This window comes from Rhinatrema bivittatum, chromosome 17, assembly GCF_901001135.1.
Source record: "Rhinatrema bivittatum chromosome 17, aRhiBiv1.1, whole genome shotgun sequence".
Lineage (NCBI taxonomy): Eukaryota > Metazoa > Chordata > Amphibia > Gymnophiona > Rhinatrematidae > Rhinatrema > Rhinatrema bivittatum.
In genome coordinates, this window is record NC_042631.1 from 35,200,824 (window position 1) to 35,222,332 (window position 21,509).

The 21,509-nt window shown below is 46.7% G+C and overlaps 1 protein-coding gene across 9 annotated transcripts; it reads right to left on the reverse strand.

Moving 5' to 3' along the window:
- Window positions 1-777: 777 nt before the first annotated feature.
- Window positions 778-19,336, reverse strand: TSSC4 (tumor suppressing subtransferable candidate 4). Of its 9 annotated transcripts, XM_029582529.1 has the most exons (6): window positions 19,195-19,314; window positions 10,173-10,275; window positions 3,705-3,827; window positions 3,515-3,587; window positions 2,813-2,914; window positions 778-2,143 (listed from the first exon to the last, which is right to left on the reverse strand). In XM_029582529.1, exon 6 carries the CDS (start codon window positions 2,057-2,059, stop codon window positions 1,022-1,024), a length of 1,038 nt encoding a protein of 345 aa, XP_029438389.1. In that variant the 5' UTR covers window positions 2,060-2,143; window positions 2,813-2,914; window positions 3,515-3,587; window positions 3,705-3,827; window positions 10,173-10,275; window positions 19,195-19,314; the 3' UTR covers window positions 778-1,021. The 9 variants fall into 9 exon arrangements, with proteins under 9 accessions (XP_029438389.1, XP_029438387.1, XP_029438383.1 ...); XM_029582527.1 differs by lacking the exon at window positions 3,705-3,827; XM_029582523.1 differs by lacking the exon at window positions 2,813-2,914.
- Window positions 19,337-21,509: the final 2,173 nt, after the last annotated feature.

Below are 21,509 nucleotides of genomic sequence, written 5' to 3' on the forward strand. Positions count from 1 at the left end.
GTCCGGCCCACCGACTCTATGAACCATCATCATCATCAGTGGCTTGACATCGCGCACATCTTTTCAGGCCTCTGTTGATGGCATTGGATGGCAGTGATAACTGCCAGTTGCTGCCACGCAGGTCTCCCTTGCCATCTGCCCGCTCATGCCTCTAGGGCTGCTGACAGAGGGGCAGGCACTCAAGAACAATGCCACAGAGGTCACCCTGCACCTGGCTGCCAATGCCAGAGCCCCCTCAAGGAGACAGCCTACAATAATACCATGAACCCACAGGGGCAGGTAGCAGCCCCAGACCAAGGACAGTGCAGTCTGGCTTAACCCCTCCACCCCTAGCTACTTGAGGAGCAATAAGGGGGACCCCTCCTACCCAGCCCCTGCTGTAGACAAAAGCCAGTAATGTGGCCCCACTACAGGAAAAAAAAAAAAAAAAAAGTTTACCCACCCCTCAACTACACCTACAGGGCCTGATTTTCAAAAGCATTTACAACCTTTTACACATTTTGCTCAAGAAGGCAGGCTTTTGAAAATGTCTACAATAGTAGTTACATTTGCACGTGTAAATCCTTTTGAAAATGACTCCCAAGGCTAGCATTTCAAATTAACCAAGTAAGTTGCAGTATCCTGTACAACACAAGTACTACTTCCATTTAATTCTGCGAGGTTTCAACAATTCCGCAGTTCAAGAGAATCATGAGGAGAGTTCTGCGGAGGCACGTGTGGCTCATAGGTTTCAGGCCAAGGACAGTAAATTGCACACAACAGGCAAAACAAGACGGGGCAGAATACTATCATTTAATGGTGTTCAAACAGAACCTCACTCCTGTTTTGGAATATCACCATGCACATTTTCCATAAGACTCAGAGAGGATCTCCACAGTGTTATCAGCTCGGACATAAAAGTGATAACATAACAGTCAGTTGATGCATAATCATTTACAAAGGGCAAATCAGAAATGGTCTGAACCTGGCATAGTCCAGCAACAGTTTTGACTTTTCAGAGTGGCCTTCCGGGTCTCCTCTCTCAGGACGAGTCTCCCTCTTCTTCTGGGTCTACTTTAGCTCGGATGTGCTTCCTGCTCTTCTTCTTGCTGCTGTGGAATTCCACCGTGTCCATCGTTGGCTCCTGCTCTTCATGAAGGAGCTGTATCGTGGTGTCCACTGCCTTGGTTTCTTTTTTCCCAGCCCTTCCATTCTTCAGCTCACTTCCACCATGGGACTCCAAATGGCCCGATCCAACCTCCTCCTCTTCCTCTCGCCATACATTGGTCCTTTTTGGAGATTTCCCTTCCTTATCGGATTTGGACTTCTTCTCATCGTCATCCTTACTCCATTCCCTTTTCACTCCCACCTTGGTGGGTTTTGCAAAAATGATTCTTCCAGCCCCACAGCTTGAGGGGTCTTGATTGAAAGACGGAGTGTAGATCTCTTGAACGGCTGAGCCTCCTGCTTCTTTCCTGTTCTTCACGTCTTCCAGGAACTTCAGGGCCACTGCCCTATTGGTTTTATCACTGGATTCTGGGACTTCCTCTAGACTGTATTTGGTCCAGCGTTCAGGGTGTGCCACGTAATCAGGTACTGCTTTAGGACTCTTCGACAATGGAGGTTTGCATTCCTGTGCAACGCCTCCTCCCACACTTCTATTCAAAAAGGTGGGTGTAGGAGGAAAAGGGCGCTTGAATCGCCCATCCACTGCATTATCTTCACTCAGAGAAGGCACAGTCCGTTTTGCCACCCCTTCAAGGCAGTCAAATATATTTTGACTTCGTAAGGAGAAGGTTGAGCTCATACCCTTTAGGTGGAAGGGCTGCACGGCAGACTTCTGCCTATTGCCGAGAAGACTGGAGCGTTCGGCATCACCCATGGAAGGGTGGTCCATTTCCTCATCTTCTTCTTCTTCTTCACCTGGGGAGATTGTGTTCACTTCAGCATCGTCAGGGAGGCCCGCGTCTTCAGGGTCAGAGTCACTCAGCGAAGCAGTGTCTGATGGGAGGGGCTTCCCACATTCTGCAGCACTGCCTGCTACTATGTCCTCGGGGGACTCATCCCCCTTGTCAGCCATCTTTCCTTATTACTGGGTTTCACTTGGCGGGTTGGGACTGGCAGCAGCAAACAAGGATTTCCAAATGTCTAGCGAATTCAAGGCCTGGGGAAAAAGAAAGGGCTATTATAATCAGAGCCCCCGGTTTTCTATGGCAGACTTCTCAAGATTCTGTGGCAAATTTGCATATTAAAAAAATACATTTTTCTTATTTTATAAAACTTAATTAATTTTCTGATATGTCTGTGTCCAGTTTATTTGGAAAAGGGATCTTACTGCTTGGTGCTAGCTAGGAGGGGAAGAGATATATGAGAGGCAGGAGGATAGTGGCACGGATGGAGGAGGAGGAGGAGGGAGGAGGGATCAGGAGAGGAAAAGATAATCCATTCACACATCTCTCTCCCCCTGCCACCCCTAACAAGAATCCTCTCTCTCACTCATACTCTCTTCAATCCCTCCTTACAACATGTATGGGGCAAGCAGTAGCAAGGACAAATCTAAACTGCTTATCTATAACAGGTTTTCTTTTTGTTGACTGCAGGACAAATCAGCCGCACAGGTGGGTGATGTCGCCGGATGGCACACAAGTGGCACGTGTGCTCTCAGAGCTCAGAAAGACCTAGACGTCTGAGCATGCGCAGGGGTTGTCAGGTAGTCGCTGACATGCAAGTCCCCGCAGTTAATCCACAAGCTACGAGGAGGAGGGTGGGACTGTCTGGCTGATTTGTTCTGCTGTCTAAGAAGGAGAATGCCTGTTTCAGGCAAGCAACTTAACTTTCTCTGTGGAAAAGCAGGACTAATTCAGCCACCCAAGTGAGGCTTCACAAGCTGAGAGCTGCAGAAAATGACCTAGACTGTTAATGGAGGAACTGCAACCTGACGAGAGGAGAGGAAGGCAAGAGGGTTAGTTAGAACTGACTGGCCAAAGCTACAACCCTCATGGCAAAGGTATGGATAGAAGGTCATGTGACTGGCTTGCAGACTACTGAAGTGAGCTACAGAAGACGTGAAGTTGCTTGTATCTGAGGAGCTTTCACTTTCCTATAAGTTGAATCCCAGTACTTGCCTAGCAGTAGGAAATACAGTCAGCGAGTCATGTAGAGTGGGCGGGGGAAACGTCAGTGCTTGTGAGTGCAGGCTTAGACAGTCCCTGTGTGCTGCCTTGTGATAACAGCAGCACTGCAGCTGGACCCAGACCCAGAGCACCAAGACTGGCTGGAAGTCTGCAGGGGGGGGGGGGGGGGCAGGAAATTTGCCACTCCCAGAATTTTGCTGCCCTGGGTACAGGCCTAGTATGCTTGTGTGTAAGTCTAGGCCTGAAAAAACTATCACACAAAGTTGCCATGCATGCAGAACTTCTGCGAGGCCTAAACTGGTCTCAGAATGGATCCGTAAAAAAAAGATCCTTTTGTCTTTGTTGCATAGAGGGCAGCTAAAGGGTATACAATGAAAGGAGAACGAGCCCTGTGTACTTACCTTGTCTTGGGACTGAATCAGTTTCCCCTTTTCTGGATCTGTTAAATCCACTAAGGACCTCAGCTCTTTCACCCTGAGCACAAATGCAGAATACAAAAAAAACAACAGAAGTGATAAATTCAACACAGAAGCAGCCTCTGTACAGAGAATATGTGCAACATATGCTCTGCCAGCTTATATTCATAAATACCTGTCTGAGTTAGGCTACACTAAAATCTCTCTTCCTCCTCCTCCTGTGATCTCCATCCTGCACCTCGAAATTGTGGTAAAGGCAGCTAGCGTAGCTGGGTTTAAAAAAGGTTTGGAGAAGGTCCTGGAGAAGAAGTCCATAAACTGCTATTAATCACATGTCAGACAGATCTCACCAGAAGGGGTAACCTAACTGCTCTCAAAAGCTCAGGGATACTGTAATCTCTTAAGATTTATGTTACGCCAAAAGTATAACCATCTGCAAAAACTGCATGTGAGAAGGTGAAATTTGATCTTACCTGATAATTTCCTTTCCTTGAGTCCTGCTAGACCAGTTTTTACTTATGGGGTCTCCCTCCTGCACAGCTGCCAGAGACACCCATAACGTCAAATCCACTATAAGGGAGGTGTGGCCTCAGGCAGTTACCAGTAACCTTCTATCAGAGCCAGAAAGAGACAAGTACCCTATACATATTTGAGGTCAACAACAAAAGAATGCCTCGGCGAGAGAAATATCCCTTGATTCACTCTCCAGGCATTCGCATGTTCAACTGATAAAGCGTATCTGTGTTTTATATTTGTCATCTCTTTTCTTCATTCTTTCCATCCTCATTTACTTCTTCCCTTTCTTTTCTTATTTTGAAAGGAAGAGATGGAGTATGGAACTTCTATACCCCTCTCAAGGGATAGGAATTGAATAGAAAAAGGTAAAGGAGATAGCTTGTTGAGTTCTATATCAAGCTGGGATCTGACAGCACTGTATTCCTGAGTGGGCTCTGGATTGGTCTTACCAGAAAAGAAATGATCAGGTAAGACCAAAATTCACCTTCCTCATCTTCCTGCTAGATCAGTCATTACTTATGTGAAGAAGCAAAGCTGGTATTCTCTCGGGTGGGAGGAAGAGAGTACAGTCTTGAGAACGACTACTCCAAAAGTTACATATGCCTTGACCAGTAGATCCCACCTGTAATGTTTGGTAAAAGAATGCAGGCAAGAACAGGTGGCTGCCTTATAGGTCTCTGCGGTCAACCATAACAATGTCCATGATGATGCCTGCGTTCTGGAGGAATGTGGCCAGAGCCCTTTCACGACCTGTTTTCTTATGAGAATGTAAGCCAAGGTGATTGCTTCTTTCATCCATTTGGTTACTGTAGGCTTAGAAGCAGCTCCTTCCTTCCAGGGGTCTCTGTGCAGGACAAACAGCCTATTCAACTTCTGGAAAGGGTTTGTGACCTTTAGATATTGGAACAATGTGTGCTAGACATCCAATAGGTGAGGCTCAGAATATTTTTTCAGTGACTTGCCGCCCCTAAGGCTGGAAGTGATACCACCTAATTCTGGTGTAATGGGGACATTACTTTGGGTAAAAAAGAAGGGACCAGTCAGAAAGTGACAGAGTTGGAAATAAAGATCAGGTAAGGGCTCCTGCAGGATAGGGCTTGTATCTAGCCAGACGGCTACCAGAAAGGCAGTTTTATTTTTTCTCTGATTTTTAAAGGAAAGATCATTTAGGAAAGCTCGTTTTACTAGTTTGAAGGGGGACCATGCTAAGGCCTAATGACCAGATTGAGGTCCCATTGAGGGACTATTGATATAAAATATAACAACATAATAATGACGGCAGAAAACGACCAAAACGGTCCATCCAGTCTGCCCAGCAAACTTCTTATGGGCATAACTGCTGCTCCGTGTAGGTTACCCCCAAGCCTAATGTTAAGGGTAGTAATATTTACAATCAAAAACAAGCAACTGTCAAACCCATAACAAAATTACTGCTAGCAACATTTTTACACGGTGAGTGGCTTTCTTGATAATTCAGACAATGCTGCTGCTTGACGTGCTTTGCTTTTGGACTTGGCCGTAGAAGCAGTCCTGCGCTTTTTCCTAATGTCTGTGAATCACTGGACCATAAAAGTCAGGGCCCAGGCATTGGCTGCTGCTTGAATCCAATTCCCCTTTTTTACCCCCTGTTGTCAAAGCGGAGAGTAATGCTGCAGTTGCGTCAACATCACGTAGGCTAATTGGTTAAGGGTAGTAATCCCCAAGCCTTCTGTTAGAGGTACTAGCTGCTGCTCCATGCTGATTACTCATCAGGCACCCTTTAATTTCCAACTCCAGCCTTTAGGGATCCACAGGGTTTATCTTATGCCTTTTTGAATTAATTTACTATTTTTGTCTTCACCACCTTTTCTGTAAGGGAATTCCAGGCACATACCACTGTCTCTGTGAAGAAACATTTCCTGATGTTGGTTCTGAGTTGTTCCTCCTGAAGTTTCATATTGTGATCCCTAATTCTGTTTGCTTTCCAATGGAAAATGTTCGAGGAACACGCATTATTAAAACCTTTCAGGTATCTGAAGGCCAGTATCATATCTCCTCCTCTCTTCAAGGGTACACATATTCAGATTCTTCAGCCTCTCATAAGACTTACAATACAGACTCTACACCATTTTGGTCGCCCTTCTCTGGACTGCTTCTGTATTCTATCTATCCTTTTTGAGATACAGTCTCCAGAACTGAAAAAGGTACTCCAGGTCCTCACCTGGAGTACCATTATCATCATCTTTTGCTTACTGGTTAGCTGTTGTCTTGTCACATTGCTTCACCACCTTCAGATCTCCAGTTGATATTACCCTTATTCTTTTTGAATGCTGTTCTTTTTGCCTTTATTTTTTTTCAGCCACCTCCTTCGAGAACCAGATTTGTTTCTTTTTCCTCTTATTTTTATTTATTTTTCTAACATATAAATTTGTTGCCTTTGTAAGGGAGTCATACTCTTCTCCCCTCTAAGACAAAAACCAATGTCTGGATGCATCGCTATCTAAGATTCCTTGATTGGCTCTCTGTAGCAAGGTATAACTGCCATCTATACCTTCAAGGAACTAAGAGAATCCTTTATCCAGACCTAGCTGGATGAGATTGAAAATGTATGCAACATCAGCCCTCCAGGGGAAGATCATGCGCAAATGGCAGAACTACTCAAATAAGCATCAGATGCCAATGTAGACTAGCAAGGTAGGTGCCATCCCCACATTCAGCATGGTCGGAATGACTATGGAAGAGTAAACTTTCCTGCACAGCTGTGCCCTCTCAAGAGCCAGATCATAAGACAAAGATGGGGATGGATCCTGCATTGGGATTGGACTCTGCGCTCCCCCCCCAAAAAAAAAGATGTAATGAGGTTACCGCTAGCAATCTTATCAAGTCCACATCCTATGACCTCCTTGGCTAGTCTAGAGCTATCAGGATTATCATGGATGGATGATCTTGTATCCTCTTTAATCTTCATAGGGACAGCCATGTTAGTCTGGTGTAGCAAAATTAACAAGAATCGAATGGCACCTTATAGGCTAATTATTAAAGCATGAGCTTTTGAAGACAGAGTCTACTTTGTCAGATGCATGAAGTGATGTTCAAGAGGTGGGTTAAATATATACAGAACAGAAAGAAGGCATTGGATTAGGCAGGCCATGGTGAGGACAGTGTTAATAGCATTATAGTATAGCCTACTGACAACTGAATTAAGTGTGAAAAGACAGAATGATCTGGTAACAGTTAAGTTCATAGATAGTTGTAGTGAGTCATGAAGCCATTGTCTCTGTTCAGACCTTGGAAGATGCTGTTAAGTTTGTAATGAGTTCCAATTCAGCAGTTAATGTTCTTCATAACAGGGGCCAGGGTGGGAAACACAAAGGAAAGCATCCTTCGGCCACGGTTTTATCATGGCATATATCCTGCTGCAGCCTGGTTCCTTCTGGTGGCTGAAGAATGTCTGACTTGGCATTTTCCCAGGTTTTCATTAGGTCCATCCCTGGCTGCCCCCGCTGGTCTATTATCAATTGAAAGGCTTCTCAGTTGAGCTCCCATTCCCTGTGGTCCAGTTTGTTTCAGTAAATCAGCCTGATTGCTCTCGATTCCCACGATGGTGGGCCACAGATAACAGGTGCAGAATCGCTTCTGCCCACATACATATTCTGGCAGCCTTGGCTGCTAGCATCCAACTGCAGATGCCACCTTGTTTGATCAAGTACGCTACTGCTGTAGCGTTGTATGAATGGATTCTGATCAGGTTCCATCATTTGTTTCTCCCAAGGGCAGAAAGGAGAGAAGCCCATCTGATGGCTCTTATTTCTAATCTCTTTATTAACCAAATCACTTCCCTTGTTACCAATTACTCTTGAGCTAGCTGGCTTTGGCAATGGGCTCCCCAGCCGTAACTGCTGGCATCCATGGTTATGATGAACCATGAAGGAAGATCCAGATCCACTCCACTTAAACTGACAGGATCTGACGCCATACCAAGCTCTCTCTTACTGTTATGGGTAGAGGGAGGCAAGACTTGTAGTCTCTCGATTCTGGCAGCCACCAGAAGAGGAGAGACCACTAATGGGTGCATGTGGGCCCTGGGTCCATGGGACTAGGTCTAGTGTGGCTGTCATTAGTCCCAGGAGATGGAAATAGTCCCACACTTTGGGCACAAATTGGGCTTAGAAATCCTGATATGAGATCAATTTCTCTACTCTCTTTCAGGCCGATACAGTAAGAAACGCGGGAGAGCGGGCGCTCCATGTTGAGCGCCTGCTCTCCCGATGCGCGCTCAGCCACCTCTCCTGGGCGCGCGACTCTTTATTTAAATATAGGGTCGCGTTAATGAGGTGCTAGAGACAGTAGTGCGTCACTGGTGCCTCCTTATTAGCGTAGAGGTGGCTGTCAGCGGGTCCTGACAACTGACAACTATTTTACCGATGTCTGTTTCCAAACCCGCTGACTGCCACAAGTTAGGAAAATGGACGCTGGTAAAATTCAGCATCTGTTTTTCTAACCGCTGACCGGTGGGCAGATTGTTTTTTATTTTTTATTTTTTTAAATTTTTGGTTCCTCCGACTTAATATCGCTTGGCCACACATTTTACTTTCAGTATCCCAGGGACTAATAGCCTCATCAACATGCATTTGTATGTGATGAACGCTATTAGTTTTCAGGGGGGTTGGTTGCGCATGTTCAATGTGCAAAACCCTTTACTGTATAAGGAGTAATAGACGCGCATCGAAATCATGCGGCCAATCGCATGCTAAACATTGCGCTCGGCCGAGTGCACCGTACTGTATTGGCCTGTTTGAGGTTAAGATTGAGTCAGGTTTAAACTGCTTTTGCGCTATTCACTACCCATGCATGGTAGACCTCTCCTTTCACTGGATTTGGTCAGTGTACTGTGGTTGGGACTCCCTCTACCACAGATGACTCAAGAAGCAGAAGCTAGGCTTGGGAATCAAACCCAGATCTCCAGCATGGCATCTCACAGCATTGCCACTAAGCCATCCGTTGATGAAAATTCTGACCTTGGAAAATTATCTTTCGTCAATGTATCCAAAAATGTTACCAATATGATTTTGTTCTCAGAATATACTTTGTGTATTCCTTTTTAGCGTATTTTATAAAATAAAAATGTGCTAATACCGTAGCTTTGCTTTAAACTGGCAGTAGCGGCAGAAAAAGCAAAGCTAGAAGCACTGGAGCAGAAGGATTGGTGGGACCACGCTTGTTGGGGGAGAGCCTTAGAGACAGAAGAAAACTGACCAGCAGAGATCCCTAGACCTGGAGAAATCTCAAACAAGAAAAGTGCATTGGGGATCCCCAGACCCTGTTGGCTGAAGACCTGGAGTAGTGCAGCTTCCAGTGAAGCCCTTCAACTGCTGCTGGTGTCTACACTAAAGCCTCTCCTCTGGCTGTCAACTATAGGGTCTGCTGTGTGGTTGGCAGAGGACATAGGGAGAAGGTGGAGAGCGCCTGGGGGGCAGGAAGAGAGTGAGTGGGAAATTGCTGGAGGAACAGGAAGTGTGTACAGAGTTGGGGAGGGGGGGGAGATAATGGGGTGGATGGAATGGGACATCATGCAACACCTCCCCACTCTCAACTCCCTCCTACACACATAAGAGTCAGGTTTCCATCCAGAAACAGCCCCAAGACACACCCATGCCAATCTTAGAATTAAAGCACATTGTTTGAAGTCATCATGCAATTCAAGTTATTCATTTCTATTATAACATCTTTGGTTTGTGTTCAGTTCTCCTAGGGTCAAGCTTCATTTGCCATTTTTGTCTAGTCTAAGACTTAGATTTCTCTTAGCTACAAATGAGAAAAGCTTAAGTAGTATGATGATGGCTATGTTTAAACTGGAACCTCAAATACTAATCCTAACAGTATTTTTCTACTTCCCTCAAATATGAATCCTAAAAGTACTTTTCTACTAATTGTGAGAACTATGCAAATGAAAGAACTGAATTACTCATACAGAGGTTACATCAATGTATGTCTAGGTAAAATTTGAACACTAGCAACTTATTATCCTGCCAGTACTGCAGCTGCACAGAAAGCCAGGCCAGAGCCTGTAAGCTCACCAGTCAGAACACAGAAGACACTCACGCCAACATTAACTCTCAAACTCACCCACTAGACCCTGAAGACTTACAGGCTCTTTGTAGTTATATAGATGTCATGCAACTCGGACAAAATGGCAGTTCTCTGCATGGAGAGATCTTCTTCTTCCATGCTGCTGAAGTCCTATGGCAAACCTGCACAAAACCCAAAGCACCATACTGACTGCTCTCTCTTTTGCTACAAAAGCAGTGTGCCTTACAAAATAGTGTGTACACCAAGGAAGCAGGCCCAGAGCACATAACAGGACTCTCCTTAAATTCAGGGCACAGCTGGTAGCACACAGTTGCATCAGAAGCAGCCATACTCAAGTACTCTCACTCCTGGGGGAATTCCGTGCATAATTTTTTAAAATTCTGCAAAATTTTGCATATTAAATTTATCAAAAAAATACAATGTAATCACCGTCTTTGAATTAAACTTCAAAAAAAAGAAAAAAGGTTCTTATTCAAAGATGGAACATTTTCAAGCTTTTGGCACAGAATTCTCCCTAGAGTGCAGTAATAGTGCACTAGGGCTTCTGATTTTTGGGGGTTTTACTTTAGCAATCCACAGGGTCCTGGAGGAACTCAGAGGTGCAGGCAATACTAACTTTGTTGCAGCTTCAAAAATATTTGTGGCAACATAACGGGTGTAACTACAAAGGTCAACAGCTGCAAGAAGTCATGCTACCCCGCAGCTCCTCTTGTGCTCTGCGATGGCTAAACGAAAATCCCTGAAATCTAGAGGACCCAACTATAAGGCAGTAGATCACGCTACCCATACACACTCTCTCCCCCCTCCCCAACACTCTCTCCCCCAGCATGCCCTTCCAACATTCTCTCCCTCTCCCCCAGCTCATCCCTGCCAATACTCTTGTTCTCTCCTTACATGCTTCCCGTAGCTTATCTCCCCCCCTTCCACCACCACAACAGGTTTCCTATGCTCTGCACGCTCTTGCATATCCCCCCAGCTTATCTCCAGACACTCTCTCATCATCAAACCCATCCCCACAGACTCTCTCACCCGCTGTCAGTCTCTACCAGCGACCCCCGCAGGGCTGTCTTCCTGCACTGCATGGCTCTCTGAGTGAGGCACGGTGCCCAAACTACTGCACTCGGGTCTGGATTTCCCAGTACCCACACTAGGCCCATGCCTAGGGTGGCACAATTTTGGAGGCAGCCGGGTTCCCCACTGCTTTCCTCCTCCCACCACCCCTTTGCAGACTTCAGACCCTGTTAGAAGACAATAGCGAGCAGAGGGACAGAGCCAGGGCAGGCTCCTGCATGGAAGCCCAAAGGAGGCAGAGCCTGTGAGGGCACGGCCTAGCTTGGCCTAGCTCAATCCCTGTGCTCAGTGACTTCTGAGAACAGCACAGTTAGAGCTGGAGCCTTGAGTTCTGCAGAACGCAGTGGGAGGGAAAGGGCTGCAGGCCTGGAATGGGGTGGATGGATGGGTGGCAACTGAATCGGTGTGTGGAGGGCACAGAGGGCAGGGGGAAGCAGGATCTTTGGTAATCTGGGGGTAGCAAAAGAACTGCAGGTCCACTGAGGGGCGAGCGTCAGAAGTTAGCTGAGGGGAGAACAATGGCACCGAGTGCAAAAATCCACCCCTGCCTGCCCGATTCTCAAAGTCCCACGAGAACGGCATGGGGCCGCCTCACAATGCAGGAACAGGACGGCAATGGCTTCACCTCCCCCGTGGGTGCCCTATCTTCATATGGATAGAAAAACAAATAGTGCAGTTGTTTCTTTTGCCTGCTCACAAAGCTGTCTCTTCAAAAATCCTGCATGGGGAAAAAGGGATATTCTGCACCGGGGTGGAAGTCTGTGGAAATTCTGCATTGCATAGAGTTCCCCTGGGAGGAACCAGGTTTTACCTGGTGCCTCCGGAAATCTGCATAAACTTGCCAGGTCGTCAGGAAACAGCAGGAAGCTCCACGTGTTGAGCTGGAAGGAGCAAGCGCTCCATCATTCGCAGGGCTAGTGCTAGCTTTTTTGCTGCCCTGTGCAAACAATTACTATGCTGCCCCCCCCCTCCCCCCTCCGTTCATTCATTCACTGTCCTGGGACCACAAAAAAAACAAAACACCCAGCTCCCTTCAGTGATACAAAGTTTAAAAACTGCCCCTCCCCCGAACCCATGGCTGGTGCAAGGGCGAACCTTATAGCCTTGCCCAACGCGCCCCCTCCCCGCCCCATTCCACACACACGGTTAAGGGTTATGCATTTATATCAAAGTAGAGAATTCTGAGGTAAAACTATCCCTTAATTATACTTATATGCACGGCTGTGATGCCAACCAGAAATCCCTGCAAAACAGACAATTGGACCCCAAAGGCCTATTGTGATGTGTGTTGGATGTGAACTTGACCCTCTGAAAGCCCGAATACACTAATACACTTCCTATTAGGAAACTGCCTCACCTAAGTCACACATGCAGAACATAAGCAGACCCTCACCAAATACAGAATAGAGCAACCATAAAGTAGAAATACAAACGAGCAGACAAAAACTGAACTGGAAACCGCAAGAAGCCAGACACTCTATGCAGTGCAACAAGGAAAAAACAGAACCATCACCATTCCTCTAACATCAAACAATAAAATCAAGAAATAAAATAAATGCATAATCATAATACTAAAAGCATACTAATAGTTCAAAAAAAGCTAATGAATAAAAGATCAAATAATTAAAAACTCATATACAAGTTATTTTAAATGTCCAAAACACCAATAAAATATTTCAAACAGCAGATTCAGCAAATAAGGCCTGGAAAATAAAACTAAAAAGGATTTTAAACATTCACGCTCTCCCTACCTGGGAACTTTGATTTCCATCACCTTGCAACTGTCATGGATTAGTGGAAGAGGGATGCCCAAACCTTTTCCTCTCTTTCTTATACACACACACACGCTCCCTATCAAACAAACCCCCTGATATCTCCAGATCTTTGGTTGGGATCTGCCAGCAGCCCCAGGCCATTTCAGCTGCTGGCAGGTTGGAATCCATCTGCAGCCCCCATTTTCTCTCTCTCACACACAAAACCCCCACACAAGCTCCCATTTACCCCCACACACACCCCAGGCAGACTCCCATTCACATCTACCCAAATCCCAGGCAGGCTCCCATTCTCACACACTCCCTGCTCATCCCAGGAAGGCTCCCATTCACACACACACACGTAACCCAGGCAAGCTCCCATTCATATATCCACCCATCCCAGGCAGGCTCCCATTCTCACACACTCCCTACTCATCCCAGGAAGGCTCCCATTCACACACACACACATGCAGACCAGGCAGTCAGGGTCCATGGGTCATTCTTCCTGCACTGCTACTGCCAGCCTGTTCCTTCTTTGTGGAGAGCAGCCATTCTGCAGCTCCTCTTCATGTTCTGGCTCCGAGATAATCCAACACTCACAGTGCTAGCACTTCCTTCATTGCAAGATGAGAATATAGGAAGTGCTAGCACCATGAGTGTTGATTACCACAGGGTCAGCCCATGAGGAGGAGCTGCCAGACGGGCTTCCTCTTCTGCTGTGGTCTCCTGCTTCTGCTGCCGCCAGCAGAGCTGATCTCACCAGTGACACCATGGGCCTGCTGCTTCTTCTGCCATCAGTGGGATCGGGTCCACCAGCGGCACCACGGGCCTCCTGCCAATGGCGTACTGAGAGTCTCCAACGCCCAGAGGTCAATGCATTTGTGTGCCTTTCCAGCACTTCCCCCATCCTTCTTGTACTAATGCGTAAGATCACAGTGGCGTCTCTAGACAGAGGAATTTGGGGGGGGGGGGGGAGCCAAAATGATATTTCCCATATCACACCCACCTCCATAGCATGGCCCCCTGCTTTAAAATTGGCTATAAAAAAGTCTTAATAAGAAAGTCCAAAGGGTCTTCTGCGTTATTTAAAAAAGCTGGCCAGTTTCACACTTCTAGTAAAACTACTATTAAAACTGACAGCCTCATTCAACTAATTCTATATGGCTATGAGAGTGAAATTGGTAAGTATACAGGAAGGGAAAGAATGTCAATACGAATCCTGCACCTCCAGTTCTGTAACACACTCTGCGCCTTCACTGAAATTCCCCCAACAATGGAGCTTGGATGTTTCCCTTACAGCTCATCATACAAAAAAGTATTTTCAAATTCTGGTGTCACCTCACAGTAACAGCAGCACAAACTCCTTCCACTGCCAGACATGCTGTGAACTAACATGTAAACCATTGCGATGGTATAGGAAAGACTTTAAATAAATAAATAAACACACACACACACACAAAACCCCACAAAAAAGAGATACTTAAAATCTATACAGCAAACCTACCATAATGCAACAGTAGTAACATCAAGGACTCAAAACAACAAGAATATTATACCAATAGAATACCAACACACCACCTACTGGGGAAACGAAACAAACCCGATTGCTAGAGATCCCTACACAGACACTACACACTAGCAGAATCTCTCACCTAGGTCACATGCACAGAGCAGAGACAGATCCTCACCAAATACAGAATAAAGGATCACAAGTTAGACAAGAAGCCAGACTCTGTGTGTAACCATGGAAAAACAGAACCACTATCCCTCATAAAACAAATAAAATCAAGAAACATAAAGATCAATTATAATAGTAAAACCATACTAAAAAAATGATATTTTAAAACTGACAAATAGAATAACTTCTATTAATTAAAATCATATGCATTTTTAAAAAATTTCCCAAGCACCAATAACATATTTCAAAACAGCACAGATATCAAACACCACCCATTAATTAAACTAATAAGGATTTTTTTAAAAGCCTCTGCTGTCCTGGGAACCCTTGATTTCCAGTCACCCTGAGATTGTCGAGGATATGTCGAGGATATTGGGGGGGGGGGGTCACAAACTTTATTCTGTCTCACGCATACACTGTCACATCACACACATACATAGATGCTCTTATACACACCCATAACCTCTCTCACAGACACTGACCCACTCTCGGGCTCTAAGACCCTCTCTTTCCCCCATCCCCAACACACAAGCGCTTACTCCCCCGGATTTTCTCCTTCACACACACACACAGACTCCCAGGCAGGCTCCCATTCATTTTCACATCGCTCCCCCCAGGCAGCCACCAATTAATTCACACACACAACCCCAGGCAAACTCCCTTTCATACACATGCACACACTGAAGACAGACCCCGTCTCTTTTGCCAGCAACCTCAGAGCCTCTCTTTTACTCTGCTGCCGCTGTCACTGCACCAATTGCTGCTACTGACACTGAAGCCCATTCTGCTGCCTCCTCTGTGCAGGCCCCGTGGGCTTCCATTCCTCTATGCTGATCTCGTACATCGCACGATCAGCATAAAGTGCTACTCTTGCACATTCCCAAAGATAACATGTGCCAATCACAAAAAATTCAAAAATTATTATTATTATTATTATTTTTTACCATTGCTGTCTGATCTTAGTTTTCTAATCGGCTGGTCACAGGCTTTTTTTCCACCTTCCCTTTCTTGGTCTTTTGCCAATTCATTTTATAAGGTCTCTTTTTTTTCTGTTTCTTCTCTATCCACCTGTCTTCTTCTCATTCCTCAAACACACACTCAGGCTATCATTCTCACACACACACACACACACACACGCTCAGGTTCTCATTCTCACACTCTCTCTCACACACACTCAGGCTCTCTCTCTCACACACTCAGGCTCTCATTCTCACACTCAGGCTCTCAATCTCACATGCTCTCTCACACACACACACACACACTCAGGCTCTCATTCTCACACACACACAGGCTCTCATTCTCACATGCTCCTCTCACTCACACACACACTCAGGCTCTCATTCTCACACGCTCTCACACACCCAGGCTCTAATTCTCACACGCGCTCTCTCTCACACACCCAGGTTCTCATTCTCACATGCTCTCTCTCTCACACACACACTCACACGCTCTCTCTCTCACACACACACGCTCTCTCTCTCACACACACACGCTCTCTCTCTCACACACACATTCTCACATGCTTTCTCTCTCTCACACACACACATTCTCACACGCTCTCTCTCACACACACATATTCTCACACGCTCTCTCTCACAAACACACAGGATCTCTCTCACACACTCAGGCTCTCATTCTCACACGCTCTCTCTCTCTCTCACACCCCCAGGCTCTAATTCTCACACGCGCGCTCTCTCACACACACTCAGGCTCTCATTCTCACATGCTCTCACACACCCAGGCTCTCATTCTCACACGCTCTCTCTCTCTCACACACACACACTCAGACTCTCATTCTCACACACTCTCACACTCACGCTCTCATTCTCACACGCTGTTCCTCACACACTCATTTTCACATGCTCTCTCTCTCACACAAACTCATTCTCACACGCTCTCACACACACACACTCATTTTCACACACTCTCTCTCACACATACACATTCTCACACACATATATTCTCACATGCTCTGTCAAACACACACATATTCTCACACGCTCTCTCTCTCACACACACAGGCTCTCTCTCTCTCACACACACACAGGCTCTCATTCTCACACGCTCTCACACCCCCAGGTTCTAATTCTCACACGCGCTCTCTCTCTCTCACACACACTCAGGCTCTCATTCTCACACGCTCTCTCTCTCTCTCTCTCACACACACACACTCAGGCTCTCATTCTCACACGCTCTCTCTCTCTCTCTCACACACACTCAGGCTCTCATTCTCACATGCTCTCACACACCCAGGCTCTCATTCTCACACGCTCTCTCTCTCACACACTCAGGCTCTCATTCTCACATGCTCTTTCACACACACACACACACACACTCAGGCTCTCATTCTCACATGCTCCCTCTCTCTCTCTCACACACACACTCAGGCTCTCATTCTCACATGCTCCCTCTCTCTCTCACACACACACTCAGGCTCTCATTCTCACATGCTCCCTCTCTCTCTCACACACACACTCAGGCTCTCATTCTCACAAGTTCCCTCTCTCTCTCTCACACACACACACACTCAGGCTCTCATTCTCTCACTCTCTCACATACACTCAGGCTCTCATTCTCACACACTCTCACATACACTCAGGCTCTCACACACCCAGGCTCTCATTCTCACACGTGCTCTCTCTCACACACCCAGGATCTCATTCTCACACGCTCTCTCTCTCTCACACACACTCATTCTCACACGCTCTCTCTCTCACACACACCCACTCAGGCTCTCATTCTCACATGCTCTCTCTCTCACACACACACACACTCATTTTCACACGCGCTCTCACACACACTCATTTTCACACTCTCTCACACACATATTCTCATACGCTCTGTCACACACACACACATTCTCACACACTCATTCTCACACGCTCTCTCACACACACTCATTCTCACACGCTCTCTCTCACACACACACCCAGGCTCTAATTCTCACACGTGCTCTTTCTCTCTCACACACACTCAGGCTCTCATTCTCACACGCTCTCACACATCCAGGCTCTAATTCTCACACGCGCTCTCTCTCTCACACACACTCAGGCTCTCATTCTCACACGCTCTTACACACCCAGGCTCTAATTCTCACACGCGCTCTCTCTCTCTCACACACACTCATGCTCTCATTCTCACACGCTCACACTCAGGCTCTCATTCTCACAGGCTCTCTCGCTCTCTCACACATACACAATCAGGCACAGGCTCTCACGCTCACATGCTGTCTCATACGCACATACCTCTCATACATAAATACATACTGTGTCTCTCTTTCACATGCTGTCTCACACACACAGGGTCTCTCTTACTCTCACATGCTATCTCACACAAACACACATACGCGGAGGCTCTCACATGCTGCCTCTTCGATCACACAGGCTCTCACTCACAATCTCTCAACTCACTCTCTCTCACCCACATACTCTGCAGGACCTAAGCCTCTCTCTCACCTCTGGGCCTCCTCTTCGCAGGTCACCACAGGATGGGCTCCATGGCAGCCCCAATCTTCTTGGGCTGCTGCATGGTGAGATTCGCAGCGGCCCTGCTGCCGGGCCTTCTCTTCACGGGCCACCACGAGATGGGTTCTGCGGCAGCCCTGCCACAATTGATGCTCCTCTTCCTTCCTGCCTGCACCGCTCCAGCAACATTTTTCTTCCGGAGCCACGCAGGCAGAATGTAGCACCTGGACGTGACCTTTTCTTCAGGCTTTGATGGGATGAGCTTCACCACAGCTCCGCCGTGTGCGGCCAGCACACGGAATAAAAGTAACACATACCTTCCCCCCCCCGATATGAAACTGTCTCCTGCTTTTCCTACTGCCGGTGGACCCGATCCCACGGATCCACCGGCAGCATCAGGAGCAGGAAGAGGTGGCAACACGGGCCTCTCCCTGCTCCTGCCCCATTGGGTGTGCTGTCCTGTGTAAGTGCCCAGTTTGCACATTTAGTAGCGCCAGGACTGATCATTGGCCTTGCGGGCCAAAAGAAGGCAACAATGGCATCAGTGAAGCAGCTGAACAGGTGGGAGGGTTGAGCTTGGGGGCAGAAGAGGAAGAGAGAAAGACAGCCTGAGTGGGTCAGGAGAGCAGTTTGCATGTCCCCTCCCCACACTATTCCACGAAAATGTGAATCTGGGTAGTGGAAGAAGAAAATGTTTGTACTCAACCTCCTTTCCTCCTATCAGTCCCAATCTGAATAGGCGATGGGGGAAGCAAAGATTCCTTGCACTATTCAATTCCTCTCCCTATCAACACTAGTCTGAGAGAGTTTGTGCGCCCTTCCCAACCCCGGTGATCGACAGACCAATCTAAATGATGGAGGGGGAGGTAGGGAAAGAGAATATTTGCATACGCACCCCACCCCCTCCCTCACTAATCCATACCAATTTCAGGCTCGCCATAACGCAAATATTCAAGACATAAACACAATAATGTAGAAGGGTCAACCAGTATATCCCAAACCCCCCAAATTTGAGCACACGACTGGAATCACACTGTCTCCTCCAGGTCTAAGAAAAGGCGCTCTTCTCCTCTGCCTCTGGAACTCAGGAACACAATCAATATCTGTTCTCACCTCCGCAGCCTCACTCTCGAACCACCTCCATCTTGAGCCGTTTATTTTCCCGGTTTTGATGCCCACTCAGAGCATGCTGGGAGTTGGAGTTCGCGAGCAACGGAATCCTTGCTAGAGCTTGACTGGAGATGCGTTTCACAACTAATTCTACCGACATGCAAAGGGAAGTGGGGCGGGGAAGGATGTGGCCAGCGCCTCCATTCTGTACGTGCTGAGAAATGAAATCTCGGATTTCTTAAACGTAAAGGACATTTCACTCTGCAGGCAGTGTTGCCAGATTTGGGCTATTTCATGCCCACGTGGGCGTCTTTTGTTTTCCCATTGTGCGAACTGATCGGGCAGCTGAGTGCTACCAGCTCTCTAAAATGCTGTCGTTTGTTTGTTGTTTTTTTTTTTTTTTTTTTGGCTCTGGCAGCCCAGCCAGCAGTCGCAGGTTGATGACTCATCGGCAGCAGCAGCCAATCGGAGGCGCCAGGCACTGCAGGGCCGATGCAGACGGCGACTGTTGCTGAGGGACTGGGAAGGAAGAGGAAGATGTTTGCCGTCTCATAGAGGGCAAGCTCTTCCAGCTCAGCGCATGGGGCTGCTCGCAAGTTTGAGAAAACAGAGCTTTCTACTTTCACGCCTGTTGTGGTTGCTAAATTCTCCCCTCCTGCACCAAGCTGCTGAAGCCTCCTAGCTCAGCTGCTGAGATTAAGAGAAGAAGCCCTCCCTATTATTAGTTTCTTGGGTAGGGTTGCCAACTTTTCCAGGGACCAGGACTGGACACTAGAGGAATGGAGTGGTGGTGGTCTACACTTTCATTTCCGTACATTTTAATTTACATAAATGTAAAATCTTGCCTGTGAACTACCTTCCAGCCTCTCGAGGGTAAGGAAGGAGATCCCCTGCCACTCAGTTGCTCCCCTCCGTGAGGCAGGCAGAAATTACGAGCTAGCTCGCAGAATACTTCACCTCAGGCATGCAGAACATAGACAGACCCTCGCCAAATCAGAATAAAGAGACCATAAAGTATAAATACAAACGTGAAGACTAAATCTAAACTCGAAACTGCAACAAGTTGGAATGTATGCAGCACAACTGAAAAACAGAAACATCACCATGTCTCATACAACAATAAAAGCAAGAAACAGAAAACAACAATCATAACAATAAAACCATACAAATAAACAGAACAAATATTTCAAAACAGCTGTCAAATAAAACATCCTATAATCAAAAATTTATATAAAATGTTTTTAAATTTCCCTCAACACCCATAAAGTATTTCAAAACAGCTGTCACACTAAGTAACTCACAGCAATTAAAACTAATAAGGATTTAAAAAAATTCTCTACTTTCCATACCTGGGAAGTTTTGATTTCCAGTGACCCTGAGATTGTTGTGGATTATTGGAGGAGGTGTGTGGGGGGGGGGGGGGGGGAGGGGAAGAGGTCTCCTCTTTCATATACACACCCATTCACTCTCACTCCCTCTCTTGTTCATAAACATACATGCTCCCTCCTTCACACAAACGCCCTTCAACACATTTATTTATTTGTTGATTTTTATATGCCGACATTTAGTCGGAACATCATGTCGGTTTACATTGTAACAAAATAACAAGAGAGAGAAATACAATAAACAGGGAAGGGGGGAGCAGCAATGAAGGAGGAGAGAGGACAGCAGTAGGAAGGATAGGGAAAGAGAGAAATTTCATAGGAACATTTGAAGAAAATAAAATTAACAATAGACACTATGTACAGGTGGGCTGGTAGGTACCAGACCAGTGATGGCAGTGACAGAGGTGGGGGTGGGGAGAATGGTAGGGTAGGCTTAATAACAGAATTTAGGCATCATTGCTTAGGGGGGAGAAACACTATATTTTGGAGTCTTTGCTTGGGGTGAAGAATGGGGGAGAAAAGGAGAGGCAGAGAGGAGGAGAGGGGAAAGGGTGGGCTGTGGGGTTAGAGTGCAAGCTAAGTCTGGTCAACGTCTGGGTATGCTAATGTAAAGAGCCAGGTTTTGAGCCCTTTTTAAAATTTAGACAGGTTAGGTTCTAGACTGAGGGCTGTGGGCAGGGTGTTCCATAGGGAAGGGCCGGCAATAGAGAAAGCCCTTTCTCTGGTTGAGGTGTAGTGAGCAGTTTTTAGGGAGGGGCTGTATAGGGTACCAGCAAGGTTGGATCTGGAGGGGTGGGTAGATGATCGGAAAAGAGGTGCATTCTCGAGCCAAGTGTGTGTATACATGCTCTCAAGAGCGTCAAAGGGATGCTGGACAGGGAAGGAGGAAAAGAATGAGCCAGGACTTTCAGAAGGGGTAGACACTGGGCAACC

Excerpts from the sequence above, each read along its gene's own strand:
- TSSC4 (XM_029582521.1), bottom strand. The coding sequence starts at position 2,059 with ATGGCTGACAAGGGGGATGAGTCCCCCGAGGACATAGTAGCAGGCAGT.